This window comes from Leuresthes tenuis, unplaced genomic scaffold (genome assembly GCF_036924035.1).
Source record: "Leuresthes tenuis unplaced genomic scaffold, fLeuTen1.0.hap1 SCAF_22, whole genome shotgun sequence".
Lineage (NCBI taxonomy): Eukaryota > Metazoa > Chordata > Actinopteri > Atheriniformes > Atherinopsidae > Leuresthes > Leuresthes tenuis.
Genome location: NW_027325376.1, coordinates 16,385,545 through 16,410,077, shown reverse-complemented (window position 1 = coordinate 16,410,077; position 24,533 = coordinate 16,385,545). Strand labels below are relative to the sequence as shown.

Genomic DNA, 24,533 nt, shown 5'->3' with positions numbered 1-24,533 from the left:
CATATTTTAATCCAAGTTAGACCTCCATCCCCAACATGCATGATGCAGGAAACATGAGGTGAAATCCATATTTTAATCCAAGTTAGACCTCCATCCCCAACATGCATGATGCAGGAAACATGAGGTGAAATCCATATTTTAATCCAAGTTAGACCTCCATCCCCAACATGCATGATACAGGAAACATGAGGTGAAATCCATATTTTAATCCAAGTTAGACCTCCATCCCCAACATGCATGATACAGGAAACATGAGGTGAAATCCATATTTTAATCCAAGTTAGACCTCCATCCCCAACATGCATGATACAGGAAACATGAGGTGAAATCCATATTTTAATCCAAGTTAGACCTCCATCCCCAACATGCATGATACAGGAAACATGAGGTGAAATCCATATTTTAATCCAAGTTAGACCTCCATCCCCAACATGCATCATACAGGAAACATGAGGTGAAATCCATATTTTAATCCAAGTTAGACCTCCATCCCCAACATGCATCATACAGGAAACATGAGGTGAAATCCATATTTTAATCCAAGTTAGACTTCCATCCCCAACATGCATGATACAGGAAACATGAGGTGAAATCCATATTTTAATCCAAGTTAGACCTCCATCCCCAACATGCATGATACAGGAAACATGAGGTGAAATCCATATTTTAATCCAAGTTAGACCTCCATCCCCAACATGCATGATGCAGGAAACATGAGGTGAAATCCATATTTTAATCCAAGTTAGACCTCCATCCCCAACATGCATGATGCAGGAAACATGAGGTGAAATCCATATTTTAATCCAAGTTAGACCTCCATCCCCAACATGCATGATGCAGGAAACATGAGGTGAAATCCATATTTTAATCCAAGTTAGACCTCCATCCCCAACATGCATGATACAGGAAACATGAGGTGAAATCCATATTTTAATCCAAGTTAGACCTCCATCCCCAACATGCATGATACAGGAAACATGAGGTGAAATCCATATTTTAATCCAAGTTAGACCTCCATCCCCAACATGCATGATACAGGAAACATGAGGTGAAATCCATATTTTAATCCAAGTTAGACCTCCATCCCCAACATGCACGATACAGGAAACATGAGGTGAAATCCATATTTTAATCCAAGTTAGACCTCCATCCCCAACATGCATCATACAGGAAACATGAGGTGAAATCCATATTTTAATCCAAGTTAGACCTCCATCCCCAACATGCATCATACAGGAAACATGAGGTGAAATCCATATTTTAATCCAAGTTAGACCTCCATCCCCAACATGCATGATACAGGAAACATGAGGTGAAATCCATATTTTAATCCAAGTTAGACCTCCATCCCCAACATGCATGATGCAGGAAACATGAGGTGAAATCCATATTTTAATCCAAGTTAGACCTCCATCCCCAACATGCATGATGCAGGAAACATGAGGTGAAATCCATATTTTAATCCAAGTTAGACCTCCATCCCCAACATGCATGATGCAGGAAACATGAGGTGAAATCCATATTTTAATCCAAGTTAGACCTCCATCCCCAACATGCATGATGCAGGAAACATGAGGTGAAATCCATATTTGAATCGTTAGCCTACTTTGAATCCTTCTTGCAGAAAGTTGAAGAAACGTTCAAAGAAATCAAGAACCTTTGCTTGTGTTTTGCTTTTCTTAAAAAGAGTCAGTTTTGAAAACACAGCTGCTTATTTTCAACCTTTAATTTCAGGCTTCTGGAAGGCCACCTCTGCGTCGTGCTCCAGCCCTCTTTTGGTCCTAGTCAACTCCAAAAGTGGGGACAACCAGGGGGTCAAGTTCCTGCGCAAGTTCAAGCAGCTTCTCAACCCAGCTCAAGTGTTTGACCTGATGAACGGAGGACCGGAGCTCGGGTACCTTTTTCTTTCCTAATCATTGTTGGAGTCTGGAAAAGGTCGACTCTGTGTCACCGTTATGAACTGTTTATTTAAATGAATCGAATAAACTATAATGAAATAAGAGGGAGTTTTCACCTCTCGCTGCTCGGATGATGTCTCCCTCCTCATGTTTTCCTCCCATGTCATCCTGCTCTCTCCGCTCTCAGCCTGCGGCTCTTCCAGAAGTTTGTTACTTTTCGGATTCTGGTGTGCGGGGGAGATGGCAGCGTGGGCTGGGTGCTCTCAGAGCTGGATAAACTCAACCTCCATAAACAGGTGAGAGCAACTAAATGGATGAGGAGGAGGAGGAGGAGGAGGAGGAGGAGGAGGAGGCGTCTGATGTGTGGGGTGACTCTGGAGAAGCTAATATCACAGCTGTTCTTGCATTGCAGATAAATATGTTCTCACTTGGGGTCTCGTTGATGTTTTTTTAGTGTGATGTCATGAATTAAAAGAATGAACATGAATTAATTTACATCATAATGTTCATCTGAACTCCATGGATGTAAATCATCTGATCTAGCACCCTTCCAGAGGCTGAAATAGCAATGTTACTGTGCTTAAGTGAACTAAGTCATTAATATTGTGGAATTCATCTCCATAGATGGACACCATGCTAACATGGTTGTTATTTTAAACTGATAAATGAGCCCTGTTTCAAATCAGGTTTGATCCCCTTTCGTTTTAGGTCATGTTGAACTAAACTCATTAAACACTCAGAACCAGGCTCAATTCCAGCAGCTGATCTCTGTCTGTGTGGTACAAAATGTTGTAATTTGAACTCTTTTTTTTTTTTTAAATCTAATTTGCATGTAGCTATGTAAGAATCTGCATGTGACAGAAGTACAGAGCAGTATTAAGATCCAATGACCAGTTTGTTGTGGATACTTTCACAGAAAGTGTGATGACGGTGCTGATTATGGATACTGAATGATGTCCTGTTTGTGTTTGCTGCATAAAATAGAGAGACGTCAGTAGGGATGGGAATCGAGAACCGTCTCCCAGTAGTTAGATTCCGTGGAACCGTTAATCCGCCTGCCTAACGATCCCGTTTATAGGTTCTGCTAACGTGATGACGTCATGTGCACGCTTCGTCTTTAGGCTCAGAATGATTCCAACATGGCGTCGCAGCAGAAGCGCTCCAAAGTTTGGTTATGTCTCACCAAAAATCAAAGGGGGGAAATACCTTCAACATGCTGAAATATTTGACCACACAGCATGCAATTACTTTGCACAAATGTAGTTTGTCTTTGACAAACTACAAACTGGCGGCAACTCCTGCAGGGGAGCTTGGTCCCAGGTAACTGAAAACGTCCGCCACTATCGCTATGGAAACGGCAGGAAACAAGCACGTCTCCCATGAGTCTGAGCAGAGCAGTTATTAATAACAACTCTAATAATGAAAGACCCCCACTCCTGCGATCCGTCCAACGGGGGGGGGTCACTATTGCCTGCATTCAAAACTTGAGAGCCCTGTAACGTAAAACTTCCAGGTCCTGTTAATTGTAATAATGTTAGAGACGTACTGTATGAATAATTTCCATTAACATTTAGTTGACAAGGACTGCAAGAGTGAGGCAGGCTCAGAGGCAGGCTCCCTGTAGCTACCCCTTTCATCGGGGCAGGGAAAAGGCGAAAATAGATAAAATGTTGTTGCATACTTGAAATTAAAGGGTTACTGCAACCAAAGCCATTTGTTCTATATATAACTGGATGAGAATCGATAGGAAATCGATAAGGAACTGAATCGATAAGCGATATCAATAATGGAGCCGGAATTGCGAAATTCTTAACATTTCCCATCCCTACACGTCAGATTGGAAATGTGAAACTTAAGGATGGGTTTGTTCCATTAATCAACGGTACAGTTTTTTGTTGGAGGAAGTTCCCCATAATTGATTGCAAAACTTTTTTTTTGCCACCACTTCAGCCAACGTTTCAAGCGAGCAGAGCCCATACTGCAGGTTGACTGTTCAACTTTCCAGACTGCTGATTGGTCAGAGAGAAGCCTCACTTGTTGGTGTAAACAGCATCCTCTCTGCCGGGTCCACAGACTAATCGTATTTTTTTTCTTTTATTCATTCTGCTGACGGTGTTGAGTTCTGGAGTGCTTAAGTCGTTACGACTCCTAAAAGACATCCGCACCCTTCTGGACTAAAAGCCTGTTTCAGACTCACTCACTGCCATCGCCATCCCATACTCTACACCCAGTATAAGTTGCTTTGGAAAAAAGCGTCAGCTAAATCAATGTAATGAAATAAATACACTCAGCGAGTCTCTCAGAAACGCCTCGATGATAAACAGCTGTACCCACCCCGGAACTCAAAGAATAGAACAGCCAGGTCGAACCGCACTCTATTGTCCCAGGTAATGGAAAAAATGGCAAAAGAAGTTAATGCAGTTTATAAACCCTAAAACATGACATCAGAGGGAGAAATACTTTACTGGCAGCCTTAAAATGTATAGTTCTGTATTAAAAGTTGTAGATGGGAGAGTTTTCCAAATCACTGATGCTCTGAATTGGCTCCAGGAGGAATTTCATTAAAAGAAAATGTGTTCCATCAAATCTGTGCTGATGCTACTGTTCACTGATGTCTATCACAGTCTCTGATTACTCTGCGGCGTCTCCACAGTGTCAGCTCGGCGTGCTGCCCCTGGGCACTGGTAACGACCTGGCTCGCGTTCTGGGCTGGGGAGGCCTCTGCGATGACGACGCTCAGCTGCTGCAGATCCTGGAGAAGCTGGAGAGAGCCACCACCAAAATGCTGGACAGGTGAGACCCAAAGACAGCGAGGGTGGAGGATTCTCCGTTAGTTTCTCTTTGTGACTTTCACTTTCCCGTTCTAGAGTACGGTAAGTGAGTTTCAGGTGACCTGTGACCAGGAGGTTCAGAGTGAGCTCTTGAAAGCTGTTGGAGGGATTCCCAAATAAAAGGGCTTTTTTAGATTTCACTTTACTTACTTTAGTTAAGGGCAGCAGCCAGGAGCGAGCAGCAGTGAAAGCAATAAAGATAAGTGGATGAAAGTCCTCTACCAAAGGCTATTCATTTCATTCTGTTTCAGTTCATACTGTTAAAAGTTACTTCTGATGCTCTGGGGCTGAGCAATGATAGGTGCAAAATCAAGCAGCTTGAGTACAGAATATGTCCAAATACAGGCCCAAAGAGTTATTTTTAGCCAACTGTTTTTTTGGAGTTTTCTTCTCACCTGTACATGAGACACTGAGTCTTCGCTGCCTATGTCGACTGTCTTTTGCTGATGAATGACAGTCTTCAAGGTAAATTTGAGCTAATCCATGTAAAATGACAGTGAGGCCTGCTACTCAGTCACAACAAAGCCTTCAACAAAGACTTCCTGTTTGTTCTGTTCGCATGTTGGAATGTGAAACTAATGGAACATGCCACACATACCTGCCTGACGCGCTCAGTTAGCAGACTTCCCATCACGAGCTTCATCTTCTTCCTCACTCTTCAGCAGCTCCTTCTTTTTAGTGATGGTTTGGTAATGTAAAATCAGAAAGATCAAAGACGTTCCATTTCAGAAAATACAACACAATAAGGAAACTTTTGAGATAAGTTTCCAAAGAGCTGCAAAACGAGACCCAAAGAAAGGTTTCAGCAGCATCTTAGAAAACAACATCTCAGTTTCTGAAGTTAAGGATGCAAATGGTCATTTTACATGTTGCTGCAACTGCTTTCTATTCACGACATGCAAATAAATCAAACCTGAGAATAACTAACACAGCACAGCTTTTACACCAAAGTCCCTGCCTCTGAGCCGGTCTCTGTTCTCCAACTGATCAAGTCTTTCATCTGGTCGTGCATTTCAGATGGAGCGTGATGACATACGAGGTGCCCACCACCAACAAACACACGCTGATGGTGAAGGAAGACGACAGCCTGGATTCTCCCCTTCAGGTAAATCACCCAGCACGGCTTTGGGGAGGCTGTCTGCCTTTTGACAGATGGCATCCATAAAAGCCGGGGCTCACAAAGTGGAGAGGAATTATTTGGGAAAACATCCGCTGAGAATCAATTGATCCTGGCAGGTGGAAGCCAAAGCAATCAGACCTAAACCACAGGGAGTGGTGTTGATATTGACAAAGAGCATGGCTGCAATTGGAAAGAGAGCCGATCTCTGCCTCTCAAACTGCCTAATATGAAGGATGTGGTTGGAAATGGTTACGTCTCTGCGATATTTCACCACAATAACTAAATTCCCACCTTTTACTCAGATTTCCACACACCGCTTCTGTATTTTGGCTCAGGAATAATGACACAGTGTAACACCTCGTTCATCTGAGGGTGTATTAACCTCATTTTAAGACCAGGTGATTTCTTTTTGTTTGTTTGTTTGTCCTGGTACATAAAACCTCAAAATTCACAGTGGAGTAGTTTATTTTTCACATAACTGTAACTGGTCGGGTGTATCAGCATAACTCCTGGTTTCCAGATGAAGAAATCGCACCTCTGCTTGGAGCCCTGAGACAATTTCCCGGACAGATTCAGCTTGTTTACACCTCTCTGTAGAAGTGAAGTGAAGTGAAGGTGTTTGCACCTGTGATGGTACTAGTTCATGGCGCAGGGATGGGCAAAAAAAACCTTCTACGGCTTCATTGTTTCTCTCTCTCTACGTCTTAGGTCCACATCACTCAGTATGCAGACTCCGTGGCCTCTCACCTGGCCAAGATTCTGGACTCGGACAACCACAGTGACGTCATCTCCTCTGCCAAGTACGTGCCACGAATTCTATAAGAAACATTTCATTTCAGATGAAAATGAAGGGTTAATAAAACCAGGACAAAAGGAGGTAAAAAAAAAGAGAGAGAAGAGTGATGATGAGAGAAATGGGCACAGAAAGAGTGTCTGTTCAGCAGGTATTGATTTTTTTTGCTTCTACCTCATCCTGAGGATGCACAAACACTTAAGCCTGCGAGTGTGTGCAGCAGCCTGAGAGCGAGAGAGACGGACGAATCAGTATTTAGGGTCATCCTCGGTGCATTAGTGCAGAGCCGTCCTCCGTTGGGAAAAGTGCATCACAGAGCACTTTTCTCCACCTCTCTCCCGTGTGCTTTCAACTGACCGCTAATTGGCAATCAGACCCGGATCACATCTGGAGCTCCTCAGGGACTTTGGGATATGTGCACTTTGATGGAAACGTAAAAAGTGTAGCTGCTTTGTTTTTTATTTTGCTACCACGTAAATTTCCAGACACACATTTTAACAGGTTTAGCTTCAAGGCTGCAGTTTTCTCTAATAGATCCCCCCAAAAAACCCAATGTCAGCGTCACCTTTTCCCTTTTTCAAGCATAACAAGATATTGATCAAAACATGGGCAGGGAAGTACTTGAAACTCTAACGGGAGATGAAACTTGTGTGCAGCTGCTGAGGGCGCGCTTCATTTCAGAGTGTGATATTTTCCTAAAGCAGGAGCGTGTGCGTTTGGACAACCCTCCAAAGCTGAGTCATGCAACTGCGGTGTAACAGCTGTCAGTGAAAGGTGAAAGTGTGGAGGCGATGTAGTTGACATGCAGGTAGGCGGCAATGAAACACCAGCAGGCGTGCGCGGGTGCAGGCGTGCGCGGGTGCAGGCGTGCGCGGGTGCGTGCGCGGGTGCAGGCGTGCGCGGGTGCGTGCGCGGGTGCGTGCGTGTAATTGTTAACTTTACCGCAGTGAATCACTGAATCTTCAACATGTTAACCGCATAATCTGTGTGATTGTCAGTCTTAATTGTGTTGATGTTAATCACCTTCTCGCTCCCCCCTCTGTCTGTTTCCTCTCTGCTCGCTACCTCCCCATCTGGCAGGTTTCTGTGCGGGACTGTGAACGATTTTGTGGCGGAGGTGGGGAAGGCGTACGAGAGAGCCACAGAGAACAAGGAGGAAGCAGATGCCATGGCAAAGAAGGTAAATGTGTGTGTGTGTGTGTGTGTGTGTTATGTAAGCACTTGTATAACTCTAACTCGTGGGTAAGTGTAGGTGTGTGTGTGTGTATAAAGTGTAAGGTGTACAGCTGAAGGTCCAGTGTTACCACTCCCTCCTGCACAGTAATTGCTCTGTGCCTTTGTTTTCTGCCTGTTTACTTATTTGACTCTTTCCAAGAATTCGAGAGACATTACTGTTCAGAGGCTGAATTTGAGAGGTAAAGAGGAAAGGCTGCTTTTTGTGACAGACTCAACAAGACAAATAACTTAATTCTTGACCAATTTTATGCACGCACATTGTTATTTTCCCCAAGTTGTGACTAATTTTCCCGTTTCCAGAATATTTCTCAAGGTGGCTTTACCTTTTGGAGTTCTATAAGCGTATTATGCGCTTTTTATTTAAAAAAAAACACACTTTTATGAGGTTTTAAAGTCCAACGCCAGCAGTTATTGATCCCTTTTACATTTCAAACATCTCATGGTCTTTAGGTGACTTGGCGCTGACTCTGCAGCTTTTCCCCATTCATTGGGTATCTATGAGCATGTTAATCGGCCTCACCCACAACCGCACTCCCCAGCATCTGATACTGACCCTCCCTGTTTCACAGAGCAGTTACGACCTCCTTGTTAACCTCACCGATTCCACCCCGGTGCTTTGGCTCCTGACACTGATGCTCAAATGAAGGCGCAGCCTGAAAGGAGTGTGTGAAGGCCTAAGTTCTGTTTAGCATCTCTCAGACTGGGTTAATTTAGCTGTGCGTGTTAAAACCAGAGTGTGATTCTCAAGAGGACCAAGCTAAATTGTACACGGTCAAGTATCAGAATGGTAATATCTATTTAAATTCCCATTTAAAGACAATGCTCAGTAGTCAAGAGCTTCTTCGAGCAGGTTCTCGGCTCAGTTGGCAAGCAGGCCCAGCTCTTGGCTGCCAGCTGGCTGGCCCACAAGTCCCACAGGAGGGCTGGAGAGAGAGTTAGTTCACCTAGCTCACAGCGAGCCTCACAGGCTGGCAACCTCACTGCCAGCTCCTGGCCAAACTTGTGGCTTAGCAAACCCAAGTCAGCTGGCAAAGAGCCATGGCTTCTTGCTTTCTTCTCCAACTTCTCTTTGTAGCTTACTAGCTTATGGTTTTAGCGGTTTCTCACAGCACATGCAGATTAACTGTACAGTAGTCAGCGTTGATTCCTGACAGATGTTTGCATATATTTGCACATATGGACTGTCTGACTCGGCACCAGCATGGACTTTTGGCATAACTGCACAACACATGTTTTTTTTTTTCAATAATATGTCCCCTTTAATGTGCTAAAGGTCTTGAAAGGAGGTAGAAACCATGAAACGAGTTCTGACATGGTTAATATGACTGATCACAAAACATCCAGCTGTTTCTGTTTTTAGAGAATGAACATTGTCTCTTGATGATATGAAAGAACCATCAAAATAAGCTGAACTGGGGTAAAAAACAACAACACAACTCTTAAGGGTAGCTTAAACCACCACCCTCTGACAACACCATGCAGCCTGTTTTCATTTTTGTGTGAATGGAAACATGTTTAATTAGAATTTTCTTTTCAGCAAAGTTTAAAAAATGTGATTGAAATTCGCCTGATGAATGAGATGAAACAGTTTTCAGAGACTACAGTCACAGGTGTGGGTAGCAATGGATCTCACCTGCTGATGAAATGTGAACTCAAACCCTCACAGATGCAAATAGTACGGTAGCATCCATTCTGCCTACAATGGGACCGGATCAGAGTGCGCATGTCCAAGGCAAAGGAAAGCAATGCTGAGGAGGGGCTGCGTTGGTTTTTTGCTGCCTCTTCTAGCTGCCTGTTGGAAAAAGATGGAGTTTAACTCCATGGGTGGAGACCCATCACATGCATTCTTCGGGCATTTGCACCAACTTCAACACGTGACTTTATTCCTTTACAGTTCAAGATGACTTGTGTTATCTTTTCGAATTAAATGTCAAAGTCCCACCTGTACTGGTGGAAGTATTTGATAATACTGAGTCTGACTCAGAATTCGATTTAGTTGCCAAACAAACAACTAAAATGAAATAAGAAAAACATTATCCCTGATGTTTAGGGGTTAAACCCAGTAATTGACTGGAATAAAGCTGTTTGTCTCACCAGTTTTTTTACTAATCAAACTCTTCTCAGCTGGCAGAGGCGCCTCCACCAAACCTCTCTGAGTCACATCCCACTTATCGGTTTTCTTTTCCAAATAACGTGACGCTCCATTGTTGCCTGGCAGGAAATGGGCCCATTACTTCTCCAAATAGAGGCCGTCTCTGAGCTGTAAAACAGCGTGTATTGATTTCAGGCTGATATTAGGTTTTACTGCAGCTCCACACAATGAGCAGCATTTCACAAAGTTCTGCGTGCTCTTATCTCCAAATCTCCACTCCTTTTATGTGAGTCTAAAGTGGGCAGGGGAGCAATATAAACAATAAAAATGACTTCTTCACTTCCTTCCTCTCTATTTCTTCTTCTTCTCTCCCAGTGCGCGCTGCTGAATGAGAAACTCGATTCCCTGGTCAAGGCCTTGAGCGAGGAGGCAGAGGCGCAGGTAACGATGTTTCCTCTTTTTATCGCTATGAAGCGGTCAAAGGGATCGGAGTCGTCGTAAATGCCGATTTAAAGCATGCAGAAGAGCCAAAGTGGAGGAGTTTTTATCACAAAAGATATGAAATGCTTTGCTGTCGCAATTAGCAACCCTCCAATGTAGACTGACTGTTTTTTAACACTTAGAATTTCTGTTTTTTTTTTTTGTTCTGTGTTAGTTTTGTTCCATGTTATTATAATGTGTAAAGATCAGCCATAACATCATGACCACCTGTCTAAAAATTGAGCAGATCCCCGTTTTCCACCAGATAGCCCCGAATCTCAGAGCCCTGAACCCTGCTAGACCTCTACACCGCGTGTCTCTGATTTTCTTAAATAGTCAATGCAAATCACAGTCAGCATCATTTTCAAGTCGTCAACAGAGTTTCAAAAGATTTTATAGGCTGTAAAGAATTGAAAATGGTCATTTGTTGAGGTCATATTTACTAAATTCAAAAGCTATTTCAATCAAAAACATATTAATAGGTAAAGTTACATGTTAACAAATAGGACAGCAGCTTCACAATTCTTGCATCCATTGAACTTGTGAGTTTTTGGAGAGTTTTTGCTTGAATTCCGTTGCAGGATGTCAGAATAGCCTCCCAGAGCTGCTGTTTGGATGGGAACTGCCTCCCACCCTCATAGATCTGTCGCTTGAGGATGCTCCCAAAGTTTCTTCTCAGTTAGGGTTGAGGTCGGGGGAGGATGGGGGCCCCACCATGAGTTTATCTCCTCTTATGCCCACAGCAGCCAGTGATGCAGAGGGATTCCTTGAGATGATTTTGTTACGGGAAGCACGGTTCTTCTTTCTGTGCCATGGAAGAAAGTGTTCAGTCAGAAACTCCCACCCAGTTCTCTCCTCATGACTGACGTGGCAGCCTTGTTGGGACATGGTGGCTGTCCACCAACCATCCATTACTCCATCCATCTGGTCCATCCAGGATTGCATGGCACTCATCAGCAAACAACTGTTTGAAAAGAGTCTTTGTGTATTTCTGGGCCCACTGCAGCCGTTTCTGCTTGTGAGCATCGGTCAGAGGTGGCCGAGTAGAAGGTTTCTGCATACCTGCAAGCCTCTGGAGGATCCTACACCGTGATGTTCGCGGGACTCCAGCTGCTCTCTTAATCGGATGCTTTTGTCTGGCAGAAACCTTCCTCATTCTGCCTTTATGTGCTCTGAATCAGCCACAAATCTCTTAACAGTACGATGATCACGCTTAAGATTTTGTGAAATATCTGAGGTTTTCCTATCTTATCCAAGGCATTGAACTACTTCACGCTTTTCAGCAGCAGAGAGAGCCTTTTTCTTTCCCATATTGCTTGAAAATGGTGGTCTTGCTTAATAATGTGGAACGTCGTTCGTCTGCAGGTTTTCCTTTAATTGGGCTCCTTTTCCTTTAACTGGCAAACACATTTTTACAGCTGTCTGAGATTGATTTCAGCGATCCAAAGAGCCCTGAGACACAACAACATCCATGTGTTTAATGGAAAACAAAAGATGGAATCTTTATGACACTTAAATGCAATGTGCATAATAATGTGGAACTGCATCAAATACAGTTTGCACCAAGAGCTCTACTGGTACAACAGTAATGTTTAGGTATGTGTTACAATAACATCCGCATGAGAGGTGGGGCCCGGGATTTCCCAGCAGAAATGCCTGAGGCATCACGCTGCCCCCCCCCCCCTGCCGCGTTTTCAACATACCGTTTGTTCTTTCTTCAGGAACTCAAACCCTAAACCCTGAAAATGTCAGTATGATTTAATGCTCTCGCTTAGTAAATCTGGAAGTGCTCTGAATTTTAGCCACTCATCCTGCTGCAGGTCTGTCCATAAATTATATGAAGTGCGGTGTCTTGTTGTCAGACACGAGCCGACAAAAGGTTAAGCAGGAGTGATAAAAATGAATGCATGCAAAGAGATTTTCTGGTTATACAGCTGTTAATAAAATGGAATCGAATGAATATAATATGGAATCTTATGGGGGAGTTGAGTTCCATCTGAAAGTCTCTTAACAGGAACGTAAAGGAGTATCTTTTTATGGGTCTCGTGGGTTTTCCTGCACTAAGCACATTTGCACTCTATTTTCATCTAGGTTGTGCCAGCAGGTTCAGTGCCCAGCCAGGAGAGCGGTGGCTCGAGTCCCGGCGAAAGCGGCGGCGAGTCGGGTTCAGAGGGCAAAACATATCGGTCCAAGGAGCAGCTGATGCTCAGGGCCAACAGTCTGAAGAAAGCTCTGAGGCAGATCATCGAGCAGGCCGAGAAAGGTAGCCAAGCAGCCTTTGTTCCTCCCCTCCTTTATATGCCGCTGTCATTTTGAAACGTCTAGATATGGGCATGCTGTGTGCAGTTCACTGACCACGCGTCATCATTTCAGTGGTGGACGAGCAGAACAGACACACGCAGGTCCAGAGGATGCCGTCCTCATCCTCCATCAAAAGAGAGAACAGCGAGGAGCTGAAGGATGCCGAGCCACGTAAGTGTTCTTTTAGTGACGAGACGTACCCCAAAAGAGCTGTTTTTACACACGGCTTATGTGATTAAGCAAAAATGAATCTGTCCCGGTGCAGGAGGCTTGAGTCCCACGACCCCCATCGTCCTGGAGAAACCCGAGAGCCTCAACACCATCACCTTCAGTGAGGACTCTGTGTAAGTCTGAGTGGGTGCACCTGCTTTTCTACACCTGCGTGTGTCAGCGTGCATTAATTAACACATGTGTCCTCAGACAATGCTCAGAGAAGTGCGTGATGAATAACTACTTTGGCATCGGCCTGGACGCCAAAATCTCCCTGGAGTTCAACAACAAGAGAGACGAGCACCCCAAAAAATGCAGGTGTGAAATGTTGGAAATGTTGCTGTTGCGCTTTGATAATATGGCGATTTAACGTCCCTAATATACGCTACCAGTAAATGTTTGGACTCCGAGCCATTCAGACATTTGACCGGTGCTATTCTGCCTCTGTATTATGTCACTATGTCACACGTCACATGACAGGAACATCAGATCTGAGTCATCATTCATACGTGATGATGTAGAAAGGCTGTCATTTTAAGCAGGAGTGAATGATACTGAAGAAATACACAGACAGGAGAGAATGGACCCCAAAAATTCAAGTATCAAGTTGATCCAATATGCCTGAAGGCTATCCAAGCCCTGCATTCCAACTACTTGTTCACTTCCACATCGTAAGTGATTAACCAGAGGAAGCTTGCTTAAGAGAAACACTCCAGAAAGCCTTGAAGCGACCGCAGGTCAGAATCCTCCATTAGCTCTTCCGGAGCTTGTGCATCTAAAGCGCTGCACTTTGAGCTTAAAGGGGCTGTGTGAAGTACTAATGAGTTGTCAGCGTCTCACCTGCTGCAGGCAGTTGTCACTTTGGAAAGGCACAAGTGGAAGAGCTACTTAGGTGGGGGCCACAGATCGGCACATTTTTGCCCTGGAAAACAACATCCAAGCGTAAAATTTAATTGGCGAAACTCAACGCATTAAGACAGATGGCTGTGGCATTAGAGTGGAGACTTGCCTCCCTGGTAATTAGAATACGGATGAAAACTGACGCAGAGTTTTCTGTCACCATCAGTGGTAACTTGAGCCCACATTTGTTGATAGACTTCATTGATCAATAAAGTTGTGGTGTAATGAATGGGATCTGATCGGTGGTCTCCTGCTGTCTCCATCTGCAGTAGTCGCACCAAGAACATGATGTGGTACGGAGTCCTGGGGACCAAAGAGCTCCTCCAGAAGACCTACAAAAACCTGGAGCAAAGAGTTCAGTTGGAGGTGGGACACACAAACACGAAGAGCTGATAAAATGTGGCTCCTTGTGTTCTGTTGTGGGTAACAGCCTCCATCAGCTGATCTGCCCTGACAGTTCGTCTTCTTTGTGTCCACAGTGTGACGGGGTTCCCATGTCTCTGCCCAGTCTGCAGGGTTTAGCTGTTCTCAACATCCCCAGCTATGCAGGAGGAATCAACTTCTGGGGAGGCACCAAGGAGGACAATGTGAGTGCTGTGTACTCACACTCTTTAAGAAGCCCCGTATCAAAAGATTTATAAAACCAGAGTTTCTGTTTAAAAATGGGGAACTCAGCGGATTGAAAGTGGCGTTCATGTGCATTGTCTGCTCGCTCAGAACTTTGGCGCTCCGTCGTTTGACGATAAGAAGCTGGAGGTGGTGGCTGTGTTTGGCAGCATGCAGATGGCCGTGTCCCGAGTCATCAACCTGCAGCACCACCGCATTGCACAGGTAACACACACACACACACACACTCTGAAAATGAACCTGCCAAAGGTCTGTTAGCAGGGCTGTAGAGCTGGGGCATGTGTAGAACTGTGGTACTTGCAAAATGTTTCATCCACCTTGGTGTTTTTTACTTTTTTTTTTTGCATTACAACACGTAGTTTAAATGGATTCAAAAAAGATTGAAAAGTGTCACATGATCTTGGTTTATATGCAGAAAGGGTCATAAAACTCAGCAGAGCAAACGTTCCCTGTACAGCGAAGCACTCGACTCCTAACCTGCCCTCTGTGACCTGCTTCCTTTGATGGGGTTTCATAAAGTGGCACCTTGAACAGAATTATCGCACGTGCTCCGTGTCTCACACCCTGCTTCTGCTTTCTGTTCCGTCACGTTGTCAGTGCCGGCAGGTAAAGATCACCATCCAGGGAGAGGAGGGCGTTCCCGTGCAGGTGGACGGAGAGGCCTGGATCCAGCCTCCAGGCATCGTCAAGATCGTCCACAAGAACCGCGCTCAAATGCTCACCAGAGACCGGGTAAGACCCAGCACCAACATGCAAGCAATGCGATACGCACGCGTCCACGTTTGCTGTACAAGAAGCTGCAGATTGCTGGAAACGTTCCTCCTTTCATAAATGTTGCAGCTGGAACTCCACTGGGCTCCCTGCTTATGTTGTGGACTCTTTCTATTCTGGGGCTTCTTAAATCAAATCCATCCCCACTGTGTTTGTCCTCTCCTCCTGCCGCTCAAACCTTTGAGAGCCCTCTTCAGCCGAGCACATTCGGGCAGTTTGTTTCCATGGTTTCCCTCCTTGAGCACCTTGGAGAGTGAAGGCTGTTGGCTCACTCTTTGATCCTCTTAAAAGTGGCTCTCACTGAGTAAAACACTGACACTTAGGTTCTGTGCTCAGCTGCTGGATGCCTGCGCTTCACGTGGATGAAATGAAACACATTTTGCTGCTTTAGCCTCATCCGATTAAAAAGGTTTTCTCTCGTAAATCCGGCCACACGTGAGACAAAATGCACTTGATTTTCCTTTTGCTACCTTAAGTTTTCACTTGATGTCTACACATTATTTTGTTTTCCCTTCTCATGTTCAGCAGCAGCTGTTACAGCTGACGTGCCTCATGTTTCTCCACCTTTGTGCACGCAGGCGTTCGAGAGCACGCTGAAGTCGTGGGAGGACAAGAGGAAGATTGACAGCTACCGATCCGCCAGGCCCCGCCTTAACTCCCAGCAGTCCATGGAGTACCTGACCGAGGAAGAGTGCGCTCAGGTGCAGCAGCTGGGCATCGTGGCCGACACGCTCATCAACAAGTACGTGACACAAAAACGGCCTAGACTGGATCTGCTGTTATTGGATGGAGTCAAGGAGAAATACCACAAATCCAGTCACACATCGCACCAAATCAGAAACAGACGAGATGGTATGGAAATCGCTAATGAAAAAACTTAATTAAGATGCAGGCCGTATGATATCTGTTCTGAAGATATTTCACATCTTTCTGGTCAGCTTCATTTTAGATGTTCATATTCATCCATTTTTGGATTTCAGGCCTACAAACGCATTCCAAAAAAAGCCAGGATTGTAATGTTTTTACTACTTTGCAACGATGCCTTTCCTCACTGACCTTATGACAGCGAGGATACTTCCTGTCGTCTGCTTGAAAAACACACTGACAGCCCTCGAAAAGATGTCTCAAAGACAGCTTATGTTGCTCTAAAATCTCAGCCAACCTTTCTGCATCCACACAACCCCGTCCCATTGGACTGTTGAGTTTGTTGGACTTCTATTGGACCAAAACATCTTGAAGATCTTGTCATGGAAATTAAACACACACTTTTCAGAGAAATGTATGAATGATGTGAGAGCGCTTTATTCAGGCCAGACCTCATAAGGCTGTGTTTCCAACACTGTCAAGGCTTGACAATAAGGGAAAAGCTTGAAAAATCACACTGTCCACAGACATGTTCTCGGTTGTCATGGTTTCATCCAGTGAAATGAGCAAAACAAAACCAGCTGGTACTAAAAGCAAGATAAGTGTGATGCAAAGGAGTGTGAAAGGTGTGCAGGCCTCCAGGCCTTTCCTGCCTAACAGAACTAACAGTCTCTTATCCGTGTGGTTATCTCAGCTGTTAATGAATGAAGGTTAATTTGCATTATGTGTCTCAGGGAGAAGTGATCACGGATGCCCTGGTTAGGCTTTTAGCACCTTCCAGATTCCTTGAACTGAAAGGTGATTCCAATTGAATGAGCTGATGATCTCTCTTTGAGGAACGCTGTATTTCTATCACATATTTGTGGACAAGCTGCAGATCTTCTGTCCATCTTTTCCCCCTCAAAGACTCGGCCTGTCACCACTCAGCCTTGACATTTGCATTGCGAAGATTCAGATTAAGGATCTGTAATATACGCTGAGGTCTGGATGCGTTTTTGCTTTCATGTCAACAACTTTCTAACGCTGCAGGAGAATACGTCAGGTGTGGGGGGTCATTTAAGTTGGTGAACAAAAACAAACAGAATCCAAACCTCAGGGCACGTCTCACATGTTGCTTTGCAGCAACCTTCCTCTTTGATGATGGGTGGCGGTGTGAGTTCAAACACCAGAGAAGGTGAATTATGGGATGCCTTTATCCCACTGCAATTAAGAAGCTTATTGAAGTTTTGTTCCTTTGCAGCGATGAGACATTTAATTTCTTTTGTTTGTTTGTTTTTTGCATTTCTAAAGAATCGGTGGCCCTCTACTGTTCTCATCCTGTTAGTTTTTCTGATTTATTGTGTTTTCGGTCTTGTCTGCAAACCTCTTTTCATGGCGGCGATAGAAAACAGCACTGAGAAAGACATCCACCTTTCACCCTCTGCTGTTTTATTTCAGAAGTCACATGTAGTAGAACGCAAAGCTGGAGATGTTTGTTATTATCTGTAAAAGACGATAAAGTCTCACCATTACGTTCCAAATCCAGCGTCAAAAGGTGGGAAACCACAGAGGGAGACCTGAAGCGTTTGTCCTATCAACAGGCTAAAATAACCACCAGAACTGTGCCTTTTCAGTTTGGTGGAATTCTAATTACAGCCCTTTCGCAGGCTTATTTTGGTTCTTAATTCTGGTGTCCTCCCCAGGATCCGCGAGGCAGCCAAGACCCACAAGCTGGTGGAGCAGGAGTTGGCTCACGCAGTCAATGCCACGGCCCTGGTGCTCACAGAGGCCAAACTATCCAACCCTGAGGTAAGGCACGGAGGCGAAGACGCCAGACGGATGAACAGATGGCTAGTTTGAGATGCAAAGCTTGTAGATTTTCAGCAATATGCCTGAGTCTTATGTCATCTTGGAGGCTGTTGATTTTGCAACCTGTTACCTGAAGGATACAGTGTGTTTATTGATAATGATAAGAAGAAATAACACTGACAAATAAAGCTCAAATATACAGTTACTGTGGCAGCGAATAGCTTAAAACCATAGCTTTCGTGGACACGATAAGATGGAGAGTGAAGTGATTTAATTTGTGTTTTTAGTGTCTGAGTCGCAGCACGGCGGTGGAAATCGTCAACAGCAGCAAAGTCCTTCAGGCTGAGACCAAGATGCTGCTGGATGGAAAACTACTGGTACAACGTCATCCCCGTTCTCTTCTTCTCCACTTTCTGTCTCTTTGACTCTGCCAAAGCCATTTAAGCTTTGGCGTCTCATCTTTCAGTCTCTGCTGTCTTGTCTTTGTTCAGTTTGGGTTCTCTGTGGCTTCATGTAGCCTGTGTGTAGCATTTGTAACAACAGAACAGCTCCTTTGTACAGAAGAGCAGGCATGACGACCATTCAGCAAGTTTCAGTAATTCTGGAGAAGTTCTAATTCTTTTTTGTCTGCTCTTTTGCAGAAATTGGGCTTAACTTTGACTGATTTTTCTATTCACTGATAGATGAAATATGGGTTCTGGGACCATTTGTGCGACACAGATGAGACTGAAGGAAGGAGCATAAATGAACATAACATGCTAATTTCCTTTAGTTTGAGAGAAAATAATGAACATCACACATTTACAGAGTAACAGATGTCCACTGTTAAATACCAGTGAGAAAATACACGGTGTATATATCATCGCAGACGGCAGGAAAAAAGATGAACAGATGGTGGCCTTTTGCAGGTGTACAGATGGACCAAGCTTTTGAAATTCCATTTCACAAATAAGCATTTCTCATGTCTTCCTCATTAGTCGGACTCTCCAGAGGAAGAGGAGCTGCGCCTGACTCTGAACAGCCTCAGCGCTGAGCTCCACAAGCTGGACGACATCCACTGGATCTGTCCGCACATGCAGTGCTCAGAGGAGGTGGGGAAGGGGCGCAGTGTTGTATTATCACAGGCTTACAGACAGCCAGGCGGCACTGGAGCTTGCTAAGTCTTAGCCTGCCTGAAAACCGGTGTCATGATATCAAAATATTCCCCAGTTCGTATCCAACGGCGTCTGTCTGTATTTTAGGACACGGTGAGGAGCAGCAGTAAGAGCAGCAGTATGAAGCTGAAGATAATCCCCAAGGTGAAGAAGGAGAAAGAGAAGCTCCACAAGCAGAAGTCCAACAGCTCTCTCTCTGGTAAAAGTTCACGACACGGCCTTATTCAGCACTTTAGGCGGAGAAGTTGCTATCTGGGATGGTAACATTTCAGGAATTTTGTTGAGATTCCCTGAGCTTGGGACAAGGAACACTTCTAATGTATGCTTTGGAATGTAACTTTACTGCTACTTACTCATAGATCATTGTAGGCAAAGCATCACAAGCACGATTTCCTCTTTAAATATTTGTGTTTGGGGTTTTTTTGTAAGCAGAGAACAGATGTGCAATTTTTCATCAACATGTTCCCCTGCAGGAGCGTGGGATATCAAAGGTGGAGCTGCTGAGGCGGATTCTTCAGGCAACTGAAGTCCTGCACCAGTTTCTTTTATTACCATGACAACCAGAGGTGAGGAGCACACAGGAGCCCTGTGGTTGACGGAGGTGTTAGACAGAGAAGTAAAACCTTCCTCCCAACTTTCATGTCATCACTCATTCTCAGACTCGCAGGAGGATTTTTTTTTCTTCTTCTTCTTCTTCTTCTTGTTTTTATTGAATTTTGAGAAGGGACCTGGCTTTGCATTGCGTTTCTTCACCACTGCCGTTCTGCTTTTGGTTCTGTGAGTGCGGCCAGCAGGAAATCAAACTGAAAAGCAGGGAGGTTTGGAACAACAACGTAACGAGGACAAAAATGTTTACGTGGTGCTCTCCTTGCATGCCATGTGCAACCATCTTATTTTATATGTACTATTATAAGTTGTTACAATCTTTAAAACCTTTCTTTTTTTCTCTTACTTGTTTTTATTGCTCTAACTTCTGAATAGCCTTTAGACTGCATATTTATTTTGTGTTGCTACTGCCATAAAAACTCCTATGGCGACAAATCAACAAAATGAACAAACTGAGATGTCTCAACATTATTGTCTGCTAAACTGGAGAATATTTTAAATGTTGCAAAAAATATACTGAGGAATGTACTTCTGTGAACTTGTATTAACCTGTGAATAATGATGATGTTCAATATGATTTCACGAAGGTTCTATTATTGTGATTCTAAAGTGGTTCTTAATAGGCTGTTGTGTGACTTTTGTGGTTTGAGTCTATGCAGCCATGCTGCAGAAGTAATGACCTTCAAACATGAGTCATTTCTCTTTTTTTTTTTGTAATTAAGCCTTGTGAAATTATCCGCCTGGCGGATTTAAAAAAAAACATTACCAAGTTTTAAAATGTAACTTGCGTGGGAGTCCAAAAGAACTCGTCCCGCTGTGCATTTTTTAAACCATCTTGAGGTGCAGCACCAGATGAAATGACTCAAGTCTGATATTTTTCTGGTGAAAGTGTTTACTGAAGGAGGAAGCATCAAGGACGCATTAACAAAACAGCTTCTCTGTATATTACTCGTACTTTGTCATACTACATGATTGTATATGTAATATAAAAAGAAAAGAGTTTTTGATTTTGCCTTGTTTGTGGTTAAAAGCTCTCGCTATAATTATGATTACAAATATATATATATATATTTTGCATATCTTATTTTCCCAGTGGTAATTTGTCAAGCTGGCCTTGCCCTTGTTGCTTCCTCCTTTGATAAACTCCTTGGCAATTCTCCTTGGCACTCTTGTGCATATGATTAATGCTGTTCTGTGTGTCCTTGCATGCATACTAAGCCTTCCTTTGCCTCACAGTGGCAATTGCCTCAAAATAGTGAATTTTAGCTTGTTTGCGCTGACCATCAACATTGATTTGTTTTGTTGTTTTCTTTTTGTAAAGTGCTACGAAAAGTCCACCAACTAAGAGAAAATGAGAAGGGAAAAAATGTTGAGGGTACGTTGATTTACATAAACCACAAAGGTTAAATATCGGAATTTGTTTGCTGTTCTGCAATGGCTAAAATTTGGAATTCGGGATGCAACTCCTACCCTTTTTCTCTAAACAATCCTTTAAGGAATGCACCAGAATTTTCATGCTTATTTGTTATTTATAGTCAGAACTCGTGTCAAAGTTTAGATCATCTTTCAGCTAATTAAGGAGAGAAGAGTATGGAGATGTGCTAAACAAAGGGACAGAGATACTACAGTCATAAAAGAGACAAATTTCAACATATAAGCTGGTTATCAGTTACAAAACCTTTCTTTTTTTTTCTTGACCAAAGGTGTTAGGTTAAATGGTCACATGCAATAGATGAGACAAAATGTAGTGATCCCTCTTAAAGTGTGTCAGAAGCTGGGTGAAATTCGTTGTGAGGCTAACACCACTCTGATTGAACAGCATTCAACAAACATGTCAAGACAATAAGACTTAAAACTTAAAACAGCAAAAATGTGAAATTTGCTTATTTAGTATTAACATTTTAATTGGCAGGATGTAATAAAGAGGTAATATCCACTCAAAGGTTAAATCGCAGTCAAATACTAGCTAAGATGTTAGCTACGAATGTTGCTAGCTAAAATGTTTAGCTACTTTACGGAAACTCTTTTGATAACCGGATTTGTAATACTTAGCCGGGACTTTTAAAAGTTTTAAAGAGACCAAGGACACTATTTTGTTTCCTGAAGATGGACAAAGCTAAATTTTAATGCTTAAGAACTTTTAAAGCATATGAAGATACCACTTCAGTGCTTCTACCTGTTGACGTTAAAGGAAGTGATCCTTAATTTCTGTTATTTTCACATTTTTCTTGTGCGAACCCTAGATGGGATGTAGTCACTGTGAGGCGCTGTAGATATTTAGCTGTGGTAGGATTGTGCTACTGTATCCATAGTGTGCCGGCTATACGCTTTACACCTTAGAGGCTTTAGTGGTTTTGTGCCAAGTCTGTCCTTCAGGTTTGAGACTTACAAGGTATGTGTGAGAGTGTGCGAGCTTATGATGCGCTTCAGATGCGAAAGTTGTTGTGTGTCGTACGTACATTTCAAAGTTTACTGTATCTTGCCTTGCACTTTACAAAGAAGCAAACTTAACAGGAAAAAAAAAGACGTACGTGTGTGTGTTAAGATTTTTGAGTGTCTATGAGCATTTTTTTTAATTGATTTGATTACAAAACTATTTTATTTATGAAAAATGTATACAGACAAATGTGTTGGTAAAATGTAATATATCTAACCAATTGTAAAAGAATGATAAATATATATAACTGTAAAAACAAATGTTTACGACATTGGTGGTTTTGAAATTACATCCACAGTAGCTTGACTCCTTGCATTAAACGATAATGCTTATGATGGGAATACATGTGATATTCGTGTCACTGTCACAACGTTATAAAAGTGTCTTTGGACCAATCGGTATTGAACATGTAATCTAAAAGTAAAGGTAATTTTAAAATGATTAAAACTTTAAGCCAACATAATGAAATTTTTCATTGTTATTTATAGACTTTTAACTAATTGTTTACACAAAAGAGAATTGCAGCCTTTGTTAAGCCGATGTTTGGGTAAATTTTTATGTATCTTAATTTAATTATCACGTTGTACTGACAATGACCACAAAGATGTTGAGGAATACACATACGAAAGCCATTTTTCGATAACAAGTTGCCTGTTTTTAAATGTCTTTAACCTGATTTCTTCATATATTTTTCCCTCTCTTCTTTAAAAAGGCATCATCATTTTGGCTCATGTTTTTGCTCAATTTTGTGCTTTTTTTCCCCCTTTCTTTCAAACTGCAAATATGTAATCTTGGACTGAAACTCTTCCAAGGACTTACCTGGACGCAAAAATGACAGCAGAAGAACTTACAGGAATTACACATTTGCGCAACAGTATTGAATAGACAACGTTGTGAACGCACCCCCCCTTTTCTGAGCAGCCAATATATCAAGACCCTGTGCTCAATCCTGGAAGCCGGATTAGATGTCGCACGACCTTGTACATTGCGAGGTGTTTTATTGTGTTATCATGTGCAGTGTGTAACAAGACAAAGTCAGTGCAACCCTCTGGAGATTAAATGAATTACTGAAGTGTGAACGTTGTGTCCATTTATGTCAAACGTTGATGATTGTGTGCTGCTCTTGCTGTTTTTATAAGTTTTTATACATCTTAGGCAAGGCAAGGCAAGTTTATTTGTATAGCACAATTCAACAACAAGGTGATTCAAAGTGCTTCACAGAGACATTAAAACAGAAGAAATAAAAAGCATGATTTAAAATTTAAACAAAAGAAGGAAATAAGAACAATAGATAAAATCAGAAAAAATTATATATATGAAAGATAAAATCAATAGTTAAAACATTATTCCGTTTTGAAACTCAAGCTTATTCAAATGCAGCTGAAAATAGGTGTGTCTTCAATTTGGACTTAAATACACTGAGTGTTTCAGCTGATCTGAGGCTTTCTGGGAGTTTGTTCCAGACATGTGGAGCATAGAAGCTGAATGCAGCTTCTCCATGTCTTGACTGGTTTTGACTCTGGGAACTGATAAAAAACCGGATCCAGATGACCTGAGGGGTCTGGAAGGTTCATAGTGGGTCAGGAGGTCACTGATGTATTTTGGTCCTTGACCATTCAGAGCTTTATAGACCAGCATCAGAACTTTAAAGTCTATCCTCTGATGGACAGGCAGCCAGTGTAAAGACTTCAGAGCTGGACTGATGTGCTCCACTTTTTTGGTCTTAGTGAGGACTTACACTTGGAAAGAGAAGTAAAGGTGTTGGGGAACTGAGAGAGGATGCGTCCTATACTACGATTACGGATTGTAACGCGTTGCAGCCTGAAGCTATACAAGATTGATCATTGAGGATATGGGTGAGGTGCAGTGAAAGCTAAGATTCGGTCAGTTGCTGCATGAGAACTGAAGAGCTGTCAGAGATTGCTGCATAAGTAGCTGGATGCAAAACTTAGGCTAATTAGCTAATTGAAATGAACAAGTTAATATAAGATAATTACCACAGTCTTAAATGTAACAATTGTTACGTGAGGCAGAAACAGCTTTGGGATAAACTTAAAAGCTTTTGCATTTTCTGTTTCTTTTGCAGAGCGCTGGAGTACGAGGCGATTTGCCAACAGTTCAGGACATTTGTAATTCCCTTTCATTAAATACCATCTAATGAGTATTCATGCTTGTGCAACGTGTGTCGGTGCCAGTTTGCCCTTAGTTGGCTTCTGGATTTCTGACACTGCTTTGAACAGTGATGATTAAAAAAAAAAATAGTTACAGGATGTAACTCTTGTTCTGTGACTGTGCCGGGAGCTGATAATGTTTGAGCTTTTGAAATTGCTACAACAGAAAGTAGTTACAATAAATGATTGATTGAGGGTTTCTATGCAGCGTCTGAGCTTTTAAAATACCAGACAGCTGCAGGCAGGGAAATGGC

General features: G+C 42.9%; 1 protein-coding gene across 2 annotated transcripts in view; it reads left to right on the top strand.

Annotated features, from left to right (window-relative positions):
• LOC140281408 (diacylglycerol kinase delta) overlaps window positions 1–23,187 on the top strand; it is a 73,725-nt gene extending 50,538 nt beyond the window's left edge. For both annotated transcript variants that reach the window (XM_072375825.1, XM_072375826.1), the window contains 21 exons: window positions 1,735–1,894; window positions 2,086–2,194; window positions 4,552–4,691; window positions 5,747–5,834; window positions 6,558–6,649; window positions 7,723–7,822; window positions 10,346–10,411; window positions 12,542–12,713; window positions 12,824–12,922; window positions 13,017–13,095; window positions 13,172–13,279; window positions 14,131–14,227; window positions 14,341–14,448; window positions 14,579–14,692; window positions 15,086–15,220; window positions 15,838–16,001; window positions 17,806–17,911; window positions 18,199–18,288; window positions 18,889–19,002; window positions 19,153–19,264; window positions 19,539–23,187. In XM_072375825.1, the coding sequence (XP_072231926.1) occupies window positions 1,735–1,894; window positions 2,086–2,194; window positions 4,552–4,691; window positions 5,747–5,834; window positions 6,558–6,649; window positions 7,723–7,822; window positions 10,346–10,411; window positions 12,542–12,713; window positions 12,824–12,922; window positions 13,017–13,095; window positions 13,172–13,279; window positions 14,131–14,227; window positions 14,341–14,448; window positions 14,579–14,692; window positions 15,086–15,220; window positions 15,838–16,001; window positions 17,806–17,911; window positions 18,199–18,288; window positions 18,889–19,002; window positions 19,153–19,264; window positions 19,539–19,591 (2,306 nt within the window). In that variant the 3' untranslated portion in view covers window positions 19,592–23,187. The remainder of the gene's footprint in view (window positions 1–1,734; window positions 1,895–2,085; window positions 2,195–4,551; window positions 4,692–5,746; window positions 5,835–6,557; window positions 6,650–7,722; window positions 7,823–10,345; window positions 10,412–12,541; window positions 12,714–12,823; window positions 12,923–13,016; window positions 13,096–13,171; window positions 13,280–14,130; window positions 14,228–14,340; window positions 14,449–14,578; window positions 14,693–15,085; window positions 15,221–15,837; window positions 16,002–17,805; window positions 17,912–18,198; window positions 18,289–18,888; window positions 19,003–19,152; window positions 19,265–19,538) is intronic.
• Window positions 23,188–24,533: the final 1,346 nt, after the last annotated feature.